Source organism: Zonotrichia leucophrys, chromosome 9 (genome assembly GCF_028769735.1).
Source record: "Zonotrichia leucophrys gambelii isolate GWCS_2022_RI chromosome 9, RI_Zleu_2.0, whole genome shotgun sequence".
In the NCBI taxonomy this organism is placed as follows: Eukaryota; Metazoa; Chordata; class Aves; order Passeriformes; family Passerellidae; genus Zonotrichia; species Zonotrichia leucophrys.
The window spans coordinates 24,508,308-24,528,445 of NC_088179.1; the positions used below are offsets into that span (position 1 = coordinate 24,508,308).

Here is a 20,138-nt window from a genome sequence, read left to right on the forward strand (position 1 = left end):
GGCACACAGAAACAAAGGCAGCTGGAAGGAAACTTGTTTTAAGGTGGCACAAACTGTACAGCACAGTTGGAAAATATTGCACAGCTGCATTTAGAGTGCAGGTAGGATATGCCATTTCCCCAACAAATTACAGAAATGGAGCTCTATAGAATCACAGACTTTTTGGGGTTGGGAATGACCTCAAAGCCCATCCAGTCCCACCTTCCACTGTCCCAGGCTGCTCCAAGCCCGGTCCAACCTGGCCTTGGACTTCCAGGGATGGGGCAGCCACAGCTTCTCCGTGCCAGGGCCTCCCCGTCCTCAGAGGGGAGAATTTTATCCAATCTAAACCTACTCCTTGTCAGTCTGAAGCCATTCCCCCTTGTCCTGTCCCTCCATGTCCTTGTAAATAGTCCCTCTCCAATGCAGCTGGAGAGAGAATGACTCAAGAGAGGCTGAGTAAAGGTGGCATCCATATCTGCAGGAGCTGAAAACAAATTATCATCTATAAATTAATTGCGCTCTGGAGTGTCTGAAGCATCAGACAGAGCCTCCCAGTCTGTCTGGACTGGAGCGTTCCCGGGCAGGGTGGCTGGGATGTGTCACATCCTCGTTCAGGGAGAAGGAGCTGCTCACACACACTTGTATTTATGTGCCACCACCAGAACAGAAATTACCACTTTGGAATAGCTCCCTTCACGCATGAGCTATAAATAAGAGGCACATATGGCTGATCTGCACACTGGGATGGGCACAGCTCCCGCTGCACCGGGGCTGGGAGGATGGAACCAGGCAAAGACAGAGGCTGCAATAACCATCTTTCCCCAAACAAATATGTAATTAAAGGAAACACAGCACACCAGACCCTCGGACAGCCATTTCTGAGGCCACCTCACACAAATATAGAAAGAAACTCTGACCACCACGAAAGCATGATCTCATCTTTAAATACATGTTTAAATCTTAAGCAAGAGAAAGAAAGCTTTAATTATTTCTTTCAGATGGTAAACGGCCCCAGCTGAATACAGCAATTTACAACTCTGACTTGCAAATACAGGATAATCAGTATGCACACTTGGATTCGCTGATGAAAAGAGGGGAAACATCTGACTTAAATGTTTGTGATAAAACAACAAAGCTCTCAGGCTCCAACACATTTTTTTCTAATGACAGAACTCCTTTTCCACCTCAACTCTTGCACAATGAACATTCTTCACTTCCTAGAACACATCCCAGCACAGGAAAGTTCATTGTCCTTTCCAGTATTTTCACACAAGGCAACAAACAGCACCGTGCTGACAACTAACAAAGGGATCATAGAATGGTTTGGGTGGCAAAGACCTCAAATCTCACCTCATTCCCACCCCTGCCATGGCAGGGACACCTCCCACTGTCCCAGGTGCTCCAGCCCCAGGGTCCAGCCTGGCCTTGGGCACTGCCAGGGATGCAGGGGCAGCCCCAGCTGCTCTGGAAATCCCATCCCAGCCAGGAATTCCCAATTCCCAATGTCCCACCCATCCCAATGGAAGCCATTCCCTGTGTGCTGTCCCTCCATCCCTGTCCCCAGTCCCTCTGCAGCTCTCCTGGAGCCCCTGCAGGCTCTGAGCTCTCCCTGGATCCTTCTCCTCTCCAGGTGAGCCCCCCCAGGTGTCCCAGCCTGGCTCCAGAGGGGCTCCAGCCCCCGGGGCATCTCCTTGGCCTCCTCTGGCCTCTCTCCAGCAGCTCCTGATGTTGTTCCTCAGATGTGGGGCAGCTCTGCAGGTGGGGTCTCACCTGAGTGGGGCAGAATTTCCCCTCCCCTGCTGCCCACGCTGGGGCTCAGCCCAGGGCATGGGGCAGGGAAGGTTCTGGGCCAGGTCAGGTCATGTGGAGCTCCCAAATTCAAATGCTCAGGGCAGCTCCCAATGCCTGGATTTGTGCTTTTCCATCCCAGTGCTTGATGGCAAATGGTATCCCCTGCAAACACCACCCCAAGCTCCATCCTTTGCCAGCCAGCCAGGGGAGGAGAGCACCCAGGGAAAGGAAAGGTCAAGGATGCAGACATTAATTCAAAGTTAACAGGAGGGACAAGGGAACCTGTGATGTGCTGGCTGTGTCTCTGTGATGGGAAATGATGCCAGCCAGGTTTCACTGGTGGGAAGGAAGGGCCAGGAGGGCAGCAGAGTTCATTCACAGCTGCACTCAGGAAGCCTTGGCTGGACTGACACCTACTGGGCTCCCCCTGCTCTGGTCGGTCCTCAAGACAAGGAAGGCAGAAATGTCACAGTCTAAACATGTCAAGATGAAATCCTCTATTCATTAAATTCACTTATTAATGAATTTCTATTCATTCATTTCATTCTGTTCATTCATTCTATTAATCTCCAGACCTTACCTGTTTGTACATGATAATCTAGAGCAGGTCAATGGAAGAAGGTGGTGCTAGTCTTTAAAATAAAAATTGTCTTGCTGTTGACATAGTCACTGTGTGTTGGGGATATTTTAGTAAACCTCATATTTTCCTTTTTTACACTGCTCAAAAGAAAAGTGCCAAAACTAGAGTGGTTCCAATTAATCTATGAAACCGTTTGAATTCAGACCCAACTTTTACATTTGCAGCTGGCAGTAACCAAAGTAATTTCTTTGGTCTCAAGTTCTCCCCCTTTTAACATCTTGAACTAGTAATTAAAAGTTTTGAAAGCACAGCATGCTGTTTCTCCTACTGAATATCAAGTCTGGAAAAAACAGCATTTATCAGTCAGGTATTATACATGAGTATCACCACACCTCTGGTTATTTCACTATCAAATAATCTTATCTCAGGAAGCGATTAGGATAAATGAATTTGGACAGGGAGCACATGCTTCCAAGGTGGGTCCTTTTCCTGCAAATTTGTCAGGAGTTAATCATTCCTGCAGAGGTATTTTAGTGGCCCAGGCAGAGGAATGGACCCTGACCCTTGGCCATGAGCAGACAGCACCTCTGCACTTTCAGGATGTCAGCACAGCAGCACCAGAGAGCTGGGTCACTCCTGACTCTGCATGGAACAAGAAATCATTTGGCACAGAGCTTGTTTCTCTTTCTGTTCTATCACTCACACTCAGGTCAGCAGTTTCTCCAGAACTCAGCCTCCTAGATGGAGTTTCCTTCTGCAGCTGGACCAGTCTGAGGGGGAAATTAATGATGTTTCCAAACTAAAACAATATTTTTAAAAATCCCTACACTTTATTTTTAAAATGCATGTAGTGAGCATTTGCAGGGAATCAGGGATAGACTGAGACCAGGTAACACTGGACATCAGAAAGTACCAGACTGGAGGGACACTCTGGGACATTGAACTGATTTGCTGAAGCACCCATGCAATTTGGAAGTTGATGTAAATACACAAATTAATACATTAAATGAGTCAAAATATGGCCACAGTGGGGACAGGCTCATCTGGTTTAGATGGGATTTTGTTGAACTGCTGCACCCTCTCGTGGAAGTCTCTTAAATCCTTGTAAACCCTGGAAATTTATTCAAGGCCCAAGCAACACTTACCAATCCTTAACGAACACAAACTGATTCATAAAACACCACAGAGCTTTTGAGCCTTTTTAAGGATAATGATGATTCTGGACACTTCCCAGGTGGATCCTGTCACCACGTGGGCAGCAAGGTGTGGATGGCAGTGTTTCAGTCCTCCTCCTTTAGGCCAACTCCTTTTCAAACTAAACAAAATGGGAATGTTCCTTTACAATGCAGTGTTGGCCAACCGAAAGCAAAATATTTTCTAAACTCACCAGCTAGTTCTACCTAGCACACAGACAGGTCACTATCTACATTCAAATAAATAATGTAATTAACACTTAGCTCCTAACAGGTAATTTACTAGCTACATGCAAATAAAGTTCATTCTTCAACCCAAAATTCCATCAAATTAACAAAAGGATGCCTGGAAGGCAACAGCACCGGCCTTTTTTACATGTGAAAACCAGCTAAGAGCTGCTCCTGGAGAAGTTGAAGGTGTGAATGAAGATCTCTGTAGATATCCCTGGAAAAGGTCAATCCTACAAGAGAAAAGGGAGAGGCTTGTAAATTTGAATTCCTCCCAGGCTCTGCAGGACTCAAAGAGCAAGGAGGGAAACAGGAGTGAAAACACCTTAAACTGAGTAACCAAAACAGACAAAATCAATGCTAAATCCAACAACACATTTTTCTTGATTCTGGAAAGATTCTGGAACTGAAGAATCAAAATGTGAGGCTCAGGGAGCAGCTGGGTGGGCCCAGGCTGCAGAACACCTAAATAGAACCAGCCCTAGGATGATGCAGAAACAGCCAAATGCCTGCTCTGCTCAGCAGCTGTTCTTGGAAGCAGCCTGAAGCGCTGAGAGTAGGAGATGCTCTGCTCTGCAAATGGGAATCTGGATTTGGACATTTCTTTCCACAAGAATTTTGTGTGGGAGCACACTAGAAATGCTTTATTCCTGGGATTCATCCATCTGTGTGCTGCTGGATCCAGCATTCCTGAGGGGTACAGCATACTGCCTTGCTGTGTTCATTCTGTTCATGACTTTTTGTCTTTCCCATTTCCTAAAGTTTTTAAAATTAGGAAAAGAACTTGGTAAAATATTTTCTACCCAGGCTCAGGTTGAGCCATGACCGGTCAGCTGGATAACACAAATTTTCTGTGGATGCATGAATCCCCAACTGTTCCAGGAGATGAAGCAGTCAGTAACACCCCCTTCTATTCCCTCAGCCAAACATTCCTCACGTGGCACCTCAGCTTTAGCTCATCCTTCTTACTTTAGGCATTAGCATTTCAGAGCACTCAGCACAGGGTGGTCAGCTCCTCTGACAACACACCGCAGGCCAAAATGTTCCCGTGGCTCAGGCCCGGGTGCTTGCCAAGCTGGAGGCTGCAGGAGTGGGGAGGGCTGGAGAAAGCACAGGTGGGAAGTGGCAGCAGCAGCCCGAGCCCTGCATCCCACGCTGCTGAGGGATGGAGCACAGCCGTGGGCGGGTGCCAGCATGACACATCCTGCCTCAGAAATGCCATCTGCCTGCTCCCTCCCACTGCCAGGGATGCATCCAGCCTGCTGAGCTGCACCAGGAGCATCCCACTGCACCTCACCTCACCTCACACATCCCCAGTGGCACCAGGGACAGCCACTGTGGGGCTGCTGCCCAGGGACACAAGCTCACTGTCCCCCAAGCTCACTGCCTTTAGGCTGTGGTTATTTTCCAAACACTGCCTCTGATGCTGCTTTTCAAAAGTGGCCAGTTCCAAACTGTTCCCAGAATAAATGCTGAGCAAGGCTGAATCTATTCCTAGACATGATTTCATTCATGTGGTCCACAGGCACAAGAACCTTAAAAATGCTAAAGAAGGAAACTGGAGCAGATGAGACCATTTCAAGACATCAAAAAATGGGTCACATATGCTACACGCTGAGCTGCCTTCACTGACAGCAAATGCCACAGAAATCCAGCAATTCCCAGCTTTTAGAAATGATTGGCACCTCTTTTGGGGGCTACATCCCAGTGGAAAGTGTCCCTGCCCATGGCAGGGCTTGGAAGGAGATGAGCTTTAAGGTCCCCTCCAACACGAATCATTCTGGGATTCTAAACCACACGGAGGACTGATTTGTGTGGAAAATAACAGAGCCAGATTATGGCTCCAAATTTAAACCTCAGACACCACAGAATGTTTCAGGGAAAGCACAGCACACAGGAGAGCTGGAAAGCCTCTCACTCACCCAGTTCTCACACACAGGGAGAAGCTGCTCAGCTCATGAGCGTCACGCTCATCCAAAGGAGGTTTTCCTGTGTAGTTACACAGTTCCCCATCAGCTGATCCCAAACTCAGCACACTAATCCCTTCCTGCATCATAAATTGCAGTAATCTGACACAAAGGTGCTTATCAACATATAAGTGCCAACAATAAAATAAACAAAGCAAATCCTGCCAGGAAATGTCACTGCCCTCATTTCAGCTTAGTTCACTTCATAAATTTGCAGAAAAAGTGAGAGCAGTGAAGACAATCCATGTATTTCAGAATACTTATCACTGCTGCTGTGCTTCACAAGAAATTTGGTAAGAAAACTAATTGCTAAGTTACAAATTCATTTGCCTACTACCAGAAGAACTTTTGCTTCTGGGTCACGGAGCCACTGCTCCTCTGACCTTGATGCCTCACATTTCCAACAGCTTCTCAATGAGGATGTAGCCAAGATATAAATTTAGGCACTTAAACAAAACCTGGAATTGTTTTATTTATTGTCAAATAAATAAAGTGGTGGCCCTGTTTATTTTTGGGGAAGCATCTGTGACACCCAGGGTATGAAGCTCTCACTGTACACAGAGTTCTGCCTGGAGCCACAGTGTGCCAGTGGCAGGGGCTTTAAAAAAGCAAAGTGCTCATTTGTTTTTTCAAGAAAACCTTTCATCATTCCACTGCCTAAATCAATGTCCTGTTTCATCCTAATGGGGAGACAGATGGTCACTGGGCAGATTTCATTCCAAAATGACAGCATCCTTCCCATGTAAGCCAAACCAAGAACAAAAAGACTTAATTGCATCCCACCACAACACAAAACAAATTTACCCAGATAAGAGGAAGAAAGAAATCTGGGCAAGGGCAGAGATAGTGACTAATCTAAATCTTGAAACCATCTTAAACTTAATTTTCCCTACAGTTTCCAACTACTTTATACAACTCTAAGCATGCTCTTTAATAACAAAAATCACATGATTGGCAGCATTGATTAATTACTGATGTTCTCTACTGGAATCACAGAGTGGTTTGGGTTGGGAGGGACCTTAAAGCCCACCCAGTTCCACCCCACAGCCATGGGCAGGGACATTGTGGCTTTAACCTGTTTTACACAGAAACCAGCCCTGATCTCCACTCTTGCTGAAGAACCATCCTCAGTTTGGGGATGCCACCACTGCCTTTCCCACCTGGGGATGCAGGGACTGCTGAAAGCACTTCAGGAGAGGCTCATCCATCCCTGGCAGTGCCCAAGGCCAGGCTGGGCAGGGATGGTGGCAAGGCTGGAATGAGCTGAGCTCTAAAGCCCCCTCCATCCCAGGCCATTCCATGACTCCGTGCTGAGGGGAGGGCTGGGTGCGTGCTGTGGCAGCAGGGGAGCTGCACACCTGCCCTCTGTGCACAGCTGTGGCCACAATGGTACTCACAGGTGCTGCTGCTGCTCCTCAGAGCTCCTGAGCTTCATCTGACGGGCTGGTGCCTCCTCAAACCCAGCCTGGGCATCCCTGCAGCAGACAGATTGCCAGGCCTGGAGGAAGGTCTGGCTAGCAGAGGTGTAACTCCCATAGCTGCTGCAGATAACATGACACCAACAGATCCTGTTAGCACACTGCATCAACACACCCTGAATCTGAAAATCTGCTGTTTGGTCTTGGGAATTTATTGTGAGCTCAAAAAGCAAGAGTCCTACTGCACTCCAGTGTTGTATAAAGCTCTATCATAATGCATTCATTTTGATCATATTTAACCTCATTTAAAATATAATCTCATTTCCATGTAACATTTCCTCATGGCATGCACAGAAAGTGTTTTCTTGGAAGCAGAGAACACTAGTAACTGGAGGGAAATAAATGGGGGAAATTACTTGAATTAAATTTTAGAGAAATACATGCTTTGCTAAGTGAAGTTGACACCAAAACCTTAAATAGATGAAGAGAATTGGCAGTCCAGGGGACAGCAGCCAGCCCAGGCCATCGGGACAATGCCTGTACCCCACTGGCAAGCACTCCCCACTGATGCTGGACACTGATGTTCATCCCCAAAACCTCTGCGGGCAATCTGTCACCACAAACTGCAGAGGGAACGTTAGAAACAGTGAAAACCAGGGCACTCTGCACTGCCCCCCAAGCTGGGCTGGAGCTGGGCAGAGCAGCAATGGTTCTGAAAGCCTACAAGACAGAAACACTGCTGTGGGAGCTGCAGGGTGGGCTGTTTCACAGCGGGGGAAACACGAGAGAAAACAGGGCCCATTTCCACTGCTTCCAGCAGAACTGACACAGCCCGGAGGGATCCCGGCCCAACGCGGGCAGCGCGGCTACATCGGGACGGGAGCGGGGTGAGGGTGGGATCGGGACAGGATCGGGGCCGGGCTCGGGGCCGGGCTGAGGGAGGGATCGGGACAGGATCGGGCTGAGGGAGGGATCGCGCCGCGCTCCGGAAGCGCTCTCGGCCCGCCGGGCCCGCCCCGCCCCGTGGCGCCTGACCCGGAGCCGCTCGGCCGCGCTGACGCTGCCTTGTCCCGCCATGGCTCCCAAGGGCGGCCCCGGCGGCCGGCAGCAGTCCGAGGAGGATCTGCTGCTGCAGGACTTCAGCCGCAACCTCTCGGCCAAGTCCTCCGCGCTCTTCTTCGGCAACGCCTTCATCGTCTCCGCCATCCCTATCTGTGAGCGGGCGAGGGCGGGCGGCAGCCGTGATGGGCGCTGAGGGGAGAGGGGAATCAGCAGCCATGGGGGGAGCAGAATACCGTGGAAGAGGGGGATCAGCAACCCTGTGGGGATCAGGAGGTTGGGGAGAGGGATCAGGGCTCCCCACCGCCCGAGGCGGCAGATCGCGGGGTTGCTGCTCCGAGCCCCGGCGTATCCTGGCTCCGGGCAGTGTCGGGTCCTGGTTCTGAGCGTGTGGGATCCTGGCTCCGGTCCCCATCGGGTCCCGTTCAAGCTGTGTCTGTTCCCGCTTCTAGCCCTGTCGGATCCCGGTTCCGAGCCGTGTCGGGTCCCAGTTCCAGCCCTATCAGATCCCGGTTCCGAGCCGTGTCGGGTCCCGGTCCCAGCTGTGTAAGATCCCGGTTCCGGCGGCAGGGCAGCATCACTGACGTGTCACCGCAGCAGCGCTGCCCGCAGGCTCGGCCGTGCTCTCACACAGCTCCTTCCCAAGTACTTTCAATGCAGTTGAAAGAATCCCGAGTGATTTTGGAGGAGTTGGCTTTGCTCAGGCAGAGGCTGTGGAATTACAGAGCTCAGATCCTCTATGGGTCTCCAATATGGGGCGTTTTTTCTTGCAGAGAAGCTATTTCAAATATCACTCTTCCTTTTTTCTAAGGGCTTTATTGGAGAATATGGCATATGGATCTTGTTCAGTCTGCAGTCCTGTACAGCGTGATGACCCTCATCAGTACCTATCTCGTGGCTTTTGCATATAAAAACGTCAAGTTTGTCCTCAAACACAAGTAAGTTTGATGCCTCTTTGAATTTATCATTTCATAATTTAAAAAACCCCCTGCCATTTACAGCTATAGTTCTTTATTAATAAGAAATATTACTCAAAAATATTTTGCAGAGAAGTATCTCCTAATTGGTTATTCTCTTGTAATTATAGTCAAATCTTGTCAGCTAAGAGTATGGTGAAATAGTAAATCCACCATCATGCTCCCTGGGTATCACCATAAATTATATTTAAATTATAAATTATTTTAGTTATTGGATGTGAATGATATTACTTTTAGTAATTGCTGTTATTAATTCTTATCCCTTCACCTTGACAAAACTGTCAGGTATCTTAGCTAAGTTGCATTCTTCACTGCATATAAAACTTCCTGTAATGCCAGGGCTGGGCTGTGGGGTTTTTAATTTCTGAAGTGTGACATGAGTGGTGTTACTTACAGAGTAGCCCAGAAAAGAGAAGATGCAGTTTCCAAGGAGGTAACTCGCAAGCTGTCCGAGGCAGACAACAGGAAGATGTCCCGCAAGGAGAAGGATGAAAGGTGATCTCTCTGTCCTCCTCCTCCTCTCCCTTCTTGTAGGAGGGCCTTAAATGTCTTTGAGGCTCTGGGTGGGACAGTAGGGACTGTGCTTGCACTGTTTTTCTGTGTTTTGGGAAGCAGCAGCTGCAGGGTAGCTCGTGGTTCAGCTTCAAACCCTTTTGAGATGAGTTGTCAAGGGAAGGTCTCAGATGCCCTCGGTGTTAGAGGGATCCCCACTGGGACTGTGCAGGAGGGGAGCTTGGGAGCCAAACTCTGTGTCCTGTGGAGAAACTACTGCTCACTTCAGCATGTGGGTGTCCAGGATATCCCCATCCCTGGGATATCCCCATCCAGGAGGGGAGCTTGGGAGCCACACTCTGCCTCCTGGAGAAACTACTGCTCACTTCAGCATGTGAGTGTCCAGGATATCCCCATCCCTGGCAGTGCCCAGGCCAGGCTGGACAGGCTTGGAGCACCTGGGACAGTGGGAGGTGTCCCTGCCATGGCAGGGGTGGAGTGGGATGAGCTTTAAGGCCCTTCCCCACCCAAACCATTCCAGGATTCTGTGATATCCATTGATTTAAATATATTTGAAATTTTATCTCCACTTGCTCCTAGGATTCTGTGGAAGAAAAATGAAGTTGCAGACTATGAAGCAACAACTTTCTCCATCTTCTACAACAACACCCTCTTTCTGGTGCTGGTTATCATCGCTTCCTTTTTCGTGCTGAAGAACTTCAACCCCACTGTGTATCCTTTATCCCCACCCTGAAATTCCCACAGCCCCACTCCTGTTAGCTTCACCCCTGGTTGTGGTTGTCCTGTGGGCTGTGGCATTCCTCTCTTGGTACCTGCAACTCATGGTTAGTATGGCAGCTTAGAAGGTTGAAACAAAAATAAGAAAAAAAGTCTCCCAATTAAAGTCCCTTAAAACAGGAGATGTTTTAAGATACTGCTTGGACAGTATACAGGGATTCTCCTGGCCTTGCCATTTGCATTGCAATTTTGGAGTGAGGACAGTTTTCTGCAAACACTGTGTCAGTGTTGGTTGCCAGGAGCTCTTCCCTGACAGGATGCTTCAGCTCCAGTAGCTCACAAGGAAAATACATTGTTCCTGTAGGATATTAGTATTGCCAACAGGGCAGTTAATTCAAGATCAGTATTTATAAAACTTGTAAAACTTTACAAGTGTCTTAATTCTGCAGGTGAGTTCTAAAGCTGTGTTTCAGCTTGCAGTATTCCAGTTTTAAAACACCAGAGAAAGATCATTTCAATAACCTTTCTTTTCATAAAACTCTTTCCAAATGTTGTGTACCAAAGAAAGACCTTGACAATTCCTTAACCTGCTCCCTACAGAAACTACATCCTTTCTATCAGTGCTTCCTCAGGACTGATTGCTCTGCTGTCCACAGGATCCAAGTAGACACAGAACCCTCAGCAGTTCCTGAGAGAGGCTTCAGCTGCCATGAAAATGCCTAAGGGTGGAATAGGAATATTTTTTGTTTTTTAGCATGAGGAAAACGTGGGGAGGGTTTGAATCCAAAATGGTTGAATTGTATTTACTTTTGGTATCTTTACATGGTATTTGATATTGGAATTACTCAGTTTTGGGTTTTTTTTACTTAGCATGGAGAGGGGGTGTGAGCTGTGAGCAGACATCACCTTTCTGCAGCTCCGCCCTGGGGACAATCCATTTATCATTGTAACTTGAAAAATTGTAATTAAAAAGAGCTTTTTTTGCCATTTGATTCCTTGTATTTTCATTCTTCATTTTTGAAAAACACAGGGATTTTCATACCTAGGTTTGTCTTTCTGCTTCCAGAAGAGCGGAGACATATACAAGCTAACCTATTCCTTGGAAGCACTCCTCATTTCTGAGTAACATGGAGTGAGGACAAAACCTGAATCTCCTAGGAAAACGCTTTTGAAGTGGTTTCAATGCACTTTTTTCATTAATCTTCAAAGTTATAAATAAATAAAAAACCCTGCCAGTCTCCCTGCACAGCTTAAGAAAAATGCTTTAGCTGGCTCTTAATAATGGGTTTATCAGACAATCCTGTGCCTTATTTTCTGCCTATCTCTGGAGCAGCTGTTCACTTAAATGCCAAACTCTACTGATATTAATGGAATTCTAGTTACAGATCCTGCCATTACAGACTTGGGATCCTAAAGAGAGAAGAAAGAGAAAGTTTTAAATCAGATTTAATGTAACAATTACTCTGCTAATCTTGGCTTCAATAAGATTAAATGGAAAATAGAGCAAAATGGAGAGAATGTGACGAGCAGGAGACAGTAATGGCTCTATTTCTGACAAATTCAAGTACTCTTGGTCGTTAAATACTCTTTAATTAACTGTTTTTTCTCAAAATACATGGGTTTCTCTTTATCCCTTCTGCCTGACTATTCAGCACTGGAAGGACACATTCCCTAAAGCTGCTGCCTGCCTTGGACAGTTTCCCTTTCCTTGGCCTCACATCTCATGAGGGATATAATTGATGGGTTTTAGCTGAGTATTTAGCTCACATCAAGCAGATTTTTAACAGCCCTCTCCAAAATCCAGAGGCCAGCTGAGAGCCAGGCTGGCTCCTGTGGGAGCAGCAGGACTTTGATGTTGCTGGTTTTGCTCCGCTGCTCTCGGAGCCCCCAGAGCTGAACTGACACCCTCGGACAGACAGTGTTATACTCACTTTCCTGGCAGGGCTTCAGCAGGTGTATTCCCCAGGAAATGTGCTGTCTGCAAAGAGCTTGGAAGCAGCACTTTCTTCTGCCATTACTGTCGGCTCACTGACTCTTTTATTACCAGCTTTTCATCTTCTCTTAGGGCTTTTTTGGTATTGACAGTTGCTGGGGCCTGGAGCTTAGCGTGTCACAATTTTCCTGGAGAGGGAACATTGAGCACTGACAGCCTGAAACAAAAGCAGGTGGGTGGGTGGGGTGGGATGTATTCTGCAAAAAAAAAACTAATCTTGAGCTTTCACAGAAAAGTTTGGGGCTTTTTTTGGTTGGCATTTGGATTTTTTGTTCACTTTTTCCGTTTGTTTTTTTTTTAAGAGGTGGTGTTTGTTTTTTCCCTTACAATCCCCACTACAAGCTTCAATGATAAATAAAAAATTCAATATAAAACATTGAAATTATATTTCTCTAGTCTAGTGCTGAGGGTTAACCTGAAGCAGGGCTGCTGCTTGGCCCCACATTGCCCTCAGAGCCTGTAAGGGACAATGCCATCTCCCCAATTAAAGTTGGGAATTGATCTAGTTTTAATACATTACTAGATTCCCAAGTACATGAGAAGGGGAAGAGAGAACATTAAATTGTACCTCCAGGGGGAGGAAAAGGAATTAGTCTGTTACTGGCAGGATAATTATATTAGATTAATAAAGCTGTTAACTGTGAAGTGGTTGAAGCTCTGTAAAAATTAACAGAAGTTAGTGGTAATGCAGCAGTGGGGATGTTCCCAGGGCAGGGCCAGGGGGGCTCCACCCCAGCTGGCTGGGACTGGTCATTGTCACCTGGGGACAGCTGCACTGGGCTCATTCCAGGCCAGATCACAGAACAGGGCTTAGAAAGGAACATAAAAAACAAAACATGGCTTAGAAAGGAGCTTGAATCCCATCCAGGGCCACCCCTGCCATGGCAGCGACACCTCCCACTGCCCCAGGCTGCTCCAAGCCCAATGTCCAACCTGGCCTTGGGCACTGCCAGGGATCCAGGGCCTGCCCACCCTCCCCGGGAGGAATTCCTTCCCAAAATCCCATCCATCCCGGCCAGGCCAGGCCAGGCCAGACCTTACCTGGGACTGCTGTGCTCCTTGGGGACTGCCTGCCAGCAGCACCTTGGGGCCAGCCCAGCTCCCTGCTGTCCCTCCTGGGCACAGCTGCAATGTTCCCTGTGGAACATCACCCCCGTGCTCAGCACAAAGCCCTGCTGGCCCAGCTCCAGTGTCAGTAACGGGTCTGCAGCTCTCAGGGTAGATGCACAAAATGCTTTTATTGTGTCCAAGCAGAATTCCAGTCAGACTGCATTTCTCATGTACAGCAGGAGTCATTTACACACACCACAGCTTCAAATACAGGAGGAGAGCACTCGGGTGGGGGAAGCTGCTCACCTGGCCCAGGTGAGTGCAGCAGGGGGAGTACAGGGGTCCTACAAATACTGTACAGAGCTGGGTCCCAGCAGGGACGGGAGAAATACAGACTGCAATCAGAGGAGCATGGTACAGAGCAAATCCTTGGGAAGGTACAATGTGGGCTTGAGCTGGGCAAATCCAGACGTAAATTCTTCCTGTCAACTCCTGTAAATGCTCACAAAAATCTGTTTAAAATGTGTCTGTGCATTTACTGATCCCCGGTTCCAAAGCAAGTGGAAGCAGGTGTAGCCTTTTGGAGTACGTACCTGATTGTTCCTGCAGCTCTCAGCAGCTATATATTGTAAATATTTATAGTATCTAGATCCTTAAAAGCTCCTGAATATTGAAATTTGCAGTAGCTCTGTCTACAAGCAGGCAGAAGTAGAGGCAGGTTTCTATAGATGCAAAACCCAATATTTAATCATGGCTTTCTTGGCTTAAGGTTTATGGAGAGTAGAACTTTGCAGAGCTGTCGTGCTCAGTAACCTGACATGCGTGTTTGGGCTTCCTAGCACTGCTCCAGGAGCACTCCACAGCTGGAACATTAGGAGCTGAACTATCTAATTGCTAACTAGCTCTCTGTCTCACAGCCTTTTATTCAACTACAAAGAAACCCTAGAGCTTATATTCAGCATAAAAAAGCAAAGTTTGAGCTTGCCCCTTCCATCTGTTAACCTGAAGAAACTTTATAGTTGAGATTTCCCAAACATGGTTTTATTAAAACCTGAAGTTGTATCTGGCTTTTCTTCATTGAAAAAATAGATCTGTACATCCTTCTTTAATTACCAAGTACCTGAAGGTTATAAATTATTTCTTTTTTTTTTTTTTTTTGCTTTACAAGTGTTTGTCACAGCACAAGCATGAGGTGCAAAGAGTAAAGTAAAAATTAATGAACTCGGTCAAGAAGGTAAGAAAATACAAGGTTATTCCTGGTTAGAAGAGAGATCAACTGTGCTTTTAAATTCACTGCAGAGTAGTAGCAAGAGCACACATCTCGAAGGATCCAGTGACAGTAGACACCGAGCAGCAAGTGCTGAATGATTCTCATGAGAGTAATTCAGGGCTGTACTGGAGTACAGAGCACTTCTAAACCATGCAGTCCAGGAAATTCATGCATTGCATTAGGATCTGTAGTCCTTCTTGCTGTAGGGCTTGTTGCCCAGGATATTATCTATTTCATTTACAATATGGGATGTCATCTTTGGAAGGACCTGGGGTGGAAGAAAGCGATGCTTAATCCAGATAGTTCCAAAATGAAACCTAGATTTTATCAAAGTACATTTCCTCTGGGCTTTTTGTGTGACAGATATTAAGCATTCATCTCATAACTTTCTCCCTTAAAGGAAAAACCTCTGGAGGATCTTTACTCAGTGAGAGAATCACAGCAAAGCCTCTCAGCTTTGTGTGTGGAATATTGCGCTGGGACACGAGCTGGTGGCAAGGACTGCAGAGGCAGCTCTGACTGGGGAAAAACAACAGGGAATAATTAAGGTGGGTGCAAGTGACATGTGACAGCACGGGATCTGTCACAACATGCCCTGGACTCAGCTGCATTTTCAGGTGCATGAAAGCTGCTGGTGCCACCCTCGTGTCACTGGACATGTCTGCAATGCCCCAAAAGGTGCTAAGCCATGGTGACAGCAGGATGGGCCTGATGAGGGTGCATGAATGGAGCTGAGAGACAGAACCCCAAGCAGCCCTGTGCTGAGAGAAGGGGGGTGCTGAGGTGTGGGGTGTCCCCCTGCACTCACCTGGATGGCTCCGAGGTTCTCGATCAGCTGCTCGGGGTTGGAGGATCCCAGGAGCACAGAGCTCACCCCCTCATTCCTCAGGCACCATGCTGGGAACAAAGGCACAGGGTGGTCAGGACACAGGGGGGCTGACAGGGCCTGGCTCCAGTCCCTGGTGTTTGACAGAGCCCCTGTCTCTGCTTGGCAATAATCCCATTCTTTGTCTCTACCCTGGGGAAGATGCACTGAGCAAATATCAAACCCCACAGATCTTCCAGGATCCTGAGCCTGCTCCCTGCCCCAGCACTTCTCTGGCTGTGGGGTTTGGATTTTCCCCATCACAAGGATTCACTGCTGGGATGTTGAACCAGGGATCACCTTTCTGACAGACGTGGTATTTTCCAGCCTCAGCTCACAGCAGCATAATTATTAGGAAAAAGCCCCAGAACTCATTTTGAACAGCATTTTCTTGTCTGCCAGCCTAGCACCACAAAGGTGATGGCTTCATGAGGAGAGGGATGTCCAGGGGAACAGGGAGGTGGGGATGGCCATCCTGGGGATGCCCACAACACTGACCCTGTCAGCCACAGCCTGGTGCTGCTGCTGGAAACAATCCTGTTTTCATTAATTGCTGCCCAGAGAAGCTGTGGGTCCCCCTGCATCCCTGGGAGTGTCCCAGGCCAAGCTGGACAGGTTTGGAGCAACTGGGATAGTGGAACCCCATGGCAGAGGCTGGAACAAAATGGGCTTTAAGTTCCTTTCTACCACAAACCCCTGCAGGATCAGTAATTTTTCACAGATTTTAAACAACAAACACATCTCCAGCTGCAGGCCCTGCCCAAACCACCGTGTAAAGAGAGCCCATGCTGTGTGTCAGGCCCTGGCAGCTGTGAGGCACCCACCAACAGCCAGCTGTGGCAGCGTGCAGCCCAGGCGCTCGGCGATGGGGGACAGGTCCTTCAGCTTCCCCTGCTGCTTCCTGCCCTCCTCGCTGATGATCTTCTCCTTCAGCCACTGGTAGCACTGCAGGGCAATCACAGACAGCAGGCTGTCAGCTTGCAGCCTCCAAAGTGGGGAGTTTAAGGCGATTTGTAATTATAATCTATAAATATCTATAAATAGCAGCACTTGAAAAGCCACATCCAGCCCAGAAGGTCGTGGAGGCTGAGAACACAAAGCTGGGCTGCCCAAAGCAATTAGAGCAGCACCAGAATGTCTCCTGTTGTGCTCAGCTCTCTGGCTTTATTCTCACTCCAGAACCTGCAATCTCCCCAGTTTTCTTTTTGGATCCCATAACTCTCAATGAGGATAAAATCAGGATAATTGTGGAGAAACCACAATTAGTTGTGGTGACACCAGAATGCCAAAACCTGTCAGAGAGGGCAGCCCCCAGCAGACCATGGGTGTTCAGAGGGCTTGCCCTTGGCCTGGGGGTCTCTGGGGGGATACTGGGGGGCTTAGCACCCCCATGGCCCAGGCTGGTACCCAGGGACATGATGTCCAAGCCTGTTGGACCTGCGTGGTTCAGCTGCAAGTGGCAGCAGCTGCATCCGTTCAGGCTTGGACTCTGTGACCTTGGAGGTCCTTTCCAACCTTAAAATCCCAGGGTTAACATCAGTGAGGAGCCCCACAGAGCCCCTGGCTCGTGGTGATGTCCCTCAGTGCAGGGTGGGGACAGCAGCCCCTGAGACCCCAGACCTGCCCAAGCCCCCCGAGCTCCCTGCGTGGGGAGCCTGGGCTGGTTCTAACCCAGATTCTGCTGCTCTTTGGAGTGTGGTTGCCAGAGAAACCGAGCTGATCCATGCAAGCTGAGCCCTCCTTCTCACGAGGGAGCCCTTTCTTTCCCCTTTGTTGTTTTCCTGCCCTGACAAAAGCAGCACCACTCAAAGGTGCCCCAGAAATACCTTGAGTGAAGCCCTTGAGCTTTCAGGGACCCCGTTGCCGTATTTCCCTGAGATGATCCCACAGGCCAGGGGAGACCACGTCATTGCTCCCACCCCTGCAGAGGGAACACAAAAAGGGGGTTTGAGAGGAGTGGGACAGGTCAGAGCTGCAGCAAAAATACAGATTTCACTCAAAAACTAAACCAAGAGCAAACTGAGGCTGCTTGTTTCTGTTGCCACGGGCAGCAGTGCTCAGCTGGTCCTGCAGGAATGTGCTGCTGGTGCCCTGAAGGATTTATTTCACTTAATGGACCATGTGAATCTCAGAGGGCAAGGAGCAGCCAAGCCAATTAATACTTAATATGTTCATTAATGTACTTTAGTTATTAACAGATAATATTAAGCAATCCTTCATCAGAGGCACAGTAAGCTGGTTTTTCTTTAGGGTCACTATTAGATAGAGGCTTGGCTTTGTCACTGGTCCCAACTGGAGCCCCAGGCCATCCTGCCCTCCATTTCTCCCTGGGAATGCCCAGCAGGCCCAGCCTCACCGATTTTGTGGTACAGCTCTGGCAGCTGCACCTCCACCTTCTCCCTCTGGAACAGATGGTACTCGGCCTGCTCACACACCGGGGGGATCATGTTGAACTGCCTGGCCACGGAGTAGGCTTCCTGCAGAGGGAACCAGGGAGAAAACCTTCAGAAATTGGGAATGTCTGCAGGACACGCTAGGCCACGTTCTCTGAGGGCACAGGAGATGGCCAGGGTAAGGGCAAGGGGGACCAGCAGGATGCTGCAATCTATCTAATGTCCCTGGTTTGGGACATTAGAGCCCATCTCATTCCACCCCCTGCCATGGCTGATATCAAACTGAAGGACTTGCCTTCAGTCAAACCAAAATGGCACAAACCCAAACAAACCACCCAAACTCCCACACATCAGCCCATCTTCTCCTAATTAGCACTGGGCTCATTCTGGGACAGCCTTTTAAACTATTTGAGGTGGAAAGCCTGGATGGAGGGGAACCCAGCGTGCCCAGGGCTGCCATGCCATGACCTCTGTGGCCTTCACCATCACCTCCACGCTCCTCACCATGGCCCCCAGGCCCCTCACCACGATCTCCATGGCCCCCAGGCCCCTCACCATGATCTCCACGGTCCCCAGGCCCCTCACCATGATCTCCATGGGCCCCAGGCCCCTCACCATGACCTCCACACCCCTCACCACGATCTCCACAGCCCCCAGGCCCCTCATGATGATCCCCAGGCCCCTCACCATGATCTCCATGGCGCTCCAGCGGGACGTGCCCCAGTACATGGCCATGCCCTGGTTGATCACGTGTGTCATGGCCCGCACGATTTCTGAAAAACAGCAAAAAAAGGAGAGTGAGAAGGGCCTAGAGGTCACATTTCCACCAATCCCACTCCCAAACACCCCACACTGACAGTCCTGAGCACGCTCCTGCCATGCTCTCCTGCCCAGGCAAGGCTGGAAAAGCATTTTCAGTGCAAACACCGAGACACTGACCCTGCAGCTGGGTAAAAACTGCTTTTCCCACCTGCTCCTGCCTACCACGGCCTTAGGAGGACATTTCCTTCAAAACAGAACACAAGAGGGCAGCACAGTGGAAAAATAAACTTCAAAATAAATTCCTTTTTTTTTAAATTTTCTTCCTGAAAGCACATATCTGGGTCTGCCTCTTTTTACCAGGGACAAAGCTGCATGAATGGCTGATTGAACCCCACTCCACCAAGGGCCCTGTCACCCTCAGTGTCACCTCTGCCCCACAGCAGGGCCCTGGTCCCCATGGCTGTGCCCTGGTCCCCATGGCTCTGCCACAGTCCCCCCATTGCTGTTCTCTGGGATATGGAAGCTTCCAAGGCCACACACACCTGGACAGGATCCTGGATTTCACCCCTCAGACTTCCCTGCCTGCCTGGGGGTGAAAAAACCCTCATGAACTTCAGTTTAAAGGAACCCTGGATTGGTTTGGGTTGGAAGGGATGTTAAAACTAAAGGACCTTAAAGATCTTTTTCTTCCAAGCCCTGCTGTGGGCAGGGACACCTTCCACCTGACCAGGGCTCCAGAATTCAATTATGAGCAATTTCAAGTTGCTCCATCTGAATATTTAATCTAAAATTGTTTTTCATTTCCTACCACCATCAGGCTAAGCCTGTTGGTGATCCTTCCCTTCCTCCTCCCTCCTCAGCAGCTTCTCCCTGGGTTTAGTTTGCTATTTTTGCCCCGCCACCATTTCAGAGTTTTGGAAAACATTTCGTCACACGCCTCTTACACATCTCAGCCTGGGGTTGTTTGCACTTCTCCAGCCTCTACTCCTTTCAAAAAAACTCTCAAAGTCAACTCAGAAAATGTATATAAATATATATATATACACACATATATATCTCCTTGTTGAGAGAGCCAGGGGACAGCGATGGGATTTGGGAAGGGCACAGGCCCACATCTCTTGTACTGCCAGCTGGATCCCAAATGGCAGCACTTAAGAACAGAAGTTGTTTTTTTTTTTTTAAATATAAATCAATGCTTCAAATCCCAAATAACAGCCCCTGGCACCATAACAATAATAACTCTGAGGAAGGTTAGAGTTCCCTGGTAGGAACATTGTCACCTTCCCTCCCTGTGTGTGGCTGCTGGGCACACTGTGGGCACATGGCTCTGTGACACTGGGGACACCCCAGGGACCCTCCTGTCCAGCTGCCCTGCTGGGA

The 20,138-nt window shown here is 48.6% G+C and overlaps 2 protein-coding genes across 5 annotated transcripts in view; one reads left to right on the top strand and one right to left on the bottom strand.

The window, feature by feature from the left end:
• Positions 1 to 8,154: 8,154 nt before the first annotated feature.
• Positions 8,155 to 11,417, top strand: SSR3 (signal sequence receptor subunit 3). The gene is made up of 5 exons (XM_064720912.1): positions 8,155 to 8,373; positions 9,030 to 9,156; positions 9,592 to 9,690; positions 10,288 to 10,419; positions 11,026 to 11,417. The coding sequence occupies exons 1-5, from the start codon at positions 8,235 to 8,237 to the stop codon at positions 11,090 to 11,092; spliced, it is 564 nt and encodes a 187-aa protein (XP_064576982.1). The 5' UTR covers positions 8,155 to 8,234; the 3' UTR covers positions 11,093 to 11,417.
• A 2,220-nt stretch (positions 11,418 to 13,637) lies between these two features.
• The window catches only part of KCNAB1 (potassium voltage-gated channel subfamily A regulatory beta subunit 1), a 56,490-nt gene continuing 49,989 nt past the window's right edge, over positions 13,638 to 20,138 (bottom strand). For all 4 annotated transcript variants that reach the window (XM_064720666.1, XM_064720667.1, XM_064720668.1 and 1 more), the window contains exons 9-14: positions 18,684 to 18,769; positions 17,960 to 18,080; positions 17,430 to 17,524; positions 16,428 to 16,548; positions 15,547 to 15,635; positions 13,638 to 15,006 (exon numbers count right to left, since the gene is read on the bottom strand). In XM_064720666.1, the coding sequence (XP_064576736.1) occupies positions 14,917 to 15,006; positions 15,547 to 15,635; positions 16,428 to 16,548; positions 17,430 to 17,524; positions 17,960 to 18,080; positions 18,684 to 18,769 (602 nt within the window). In that variant the 3' untranslated portion in view covers positions 13,638 to 14,916. The remainder of the gene's footprint in view (positions 15,007 to 15,546; positions 15,636 to 16,427; positions 16,549 to 17,429; positions 17,525 to 17,959; positions 18,081 to 18,683; positions 18,770 to 20,138) is intronic.

Bases quoted from the DNA above. Each gene is read 5' to 3' on its own strand.
- SSR3 (XM_064720912.1), top strand. From the start codon at position 8,235: ATGGCTCCCAAGGGCGGCCCCGGCGGCCGGCAGCAGTCCGAGGAGGAT. The intron at 8,374-9,029 runs GTGAGCGGGCGA...CTTTTTTCTAAG, and splicing joins CGTCTCCGCCATCCCTATCT to GGCTTTATTGGAGAATATGG. The intron at 10,420-11,025 runs GTATCCTTTATC...TGCTCCCTACAG, and splicing joins AAGAACTTCAACCCCACTGT to AAACTACATCCTTTCTATCA.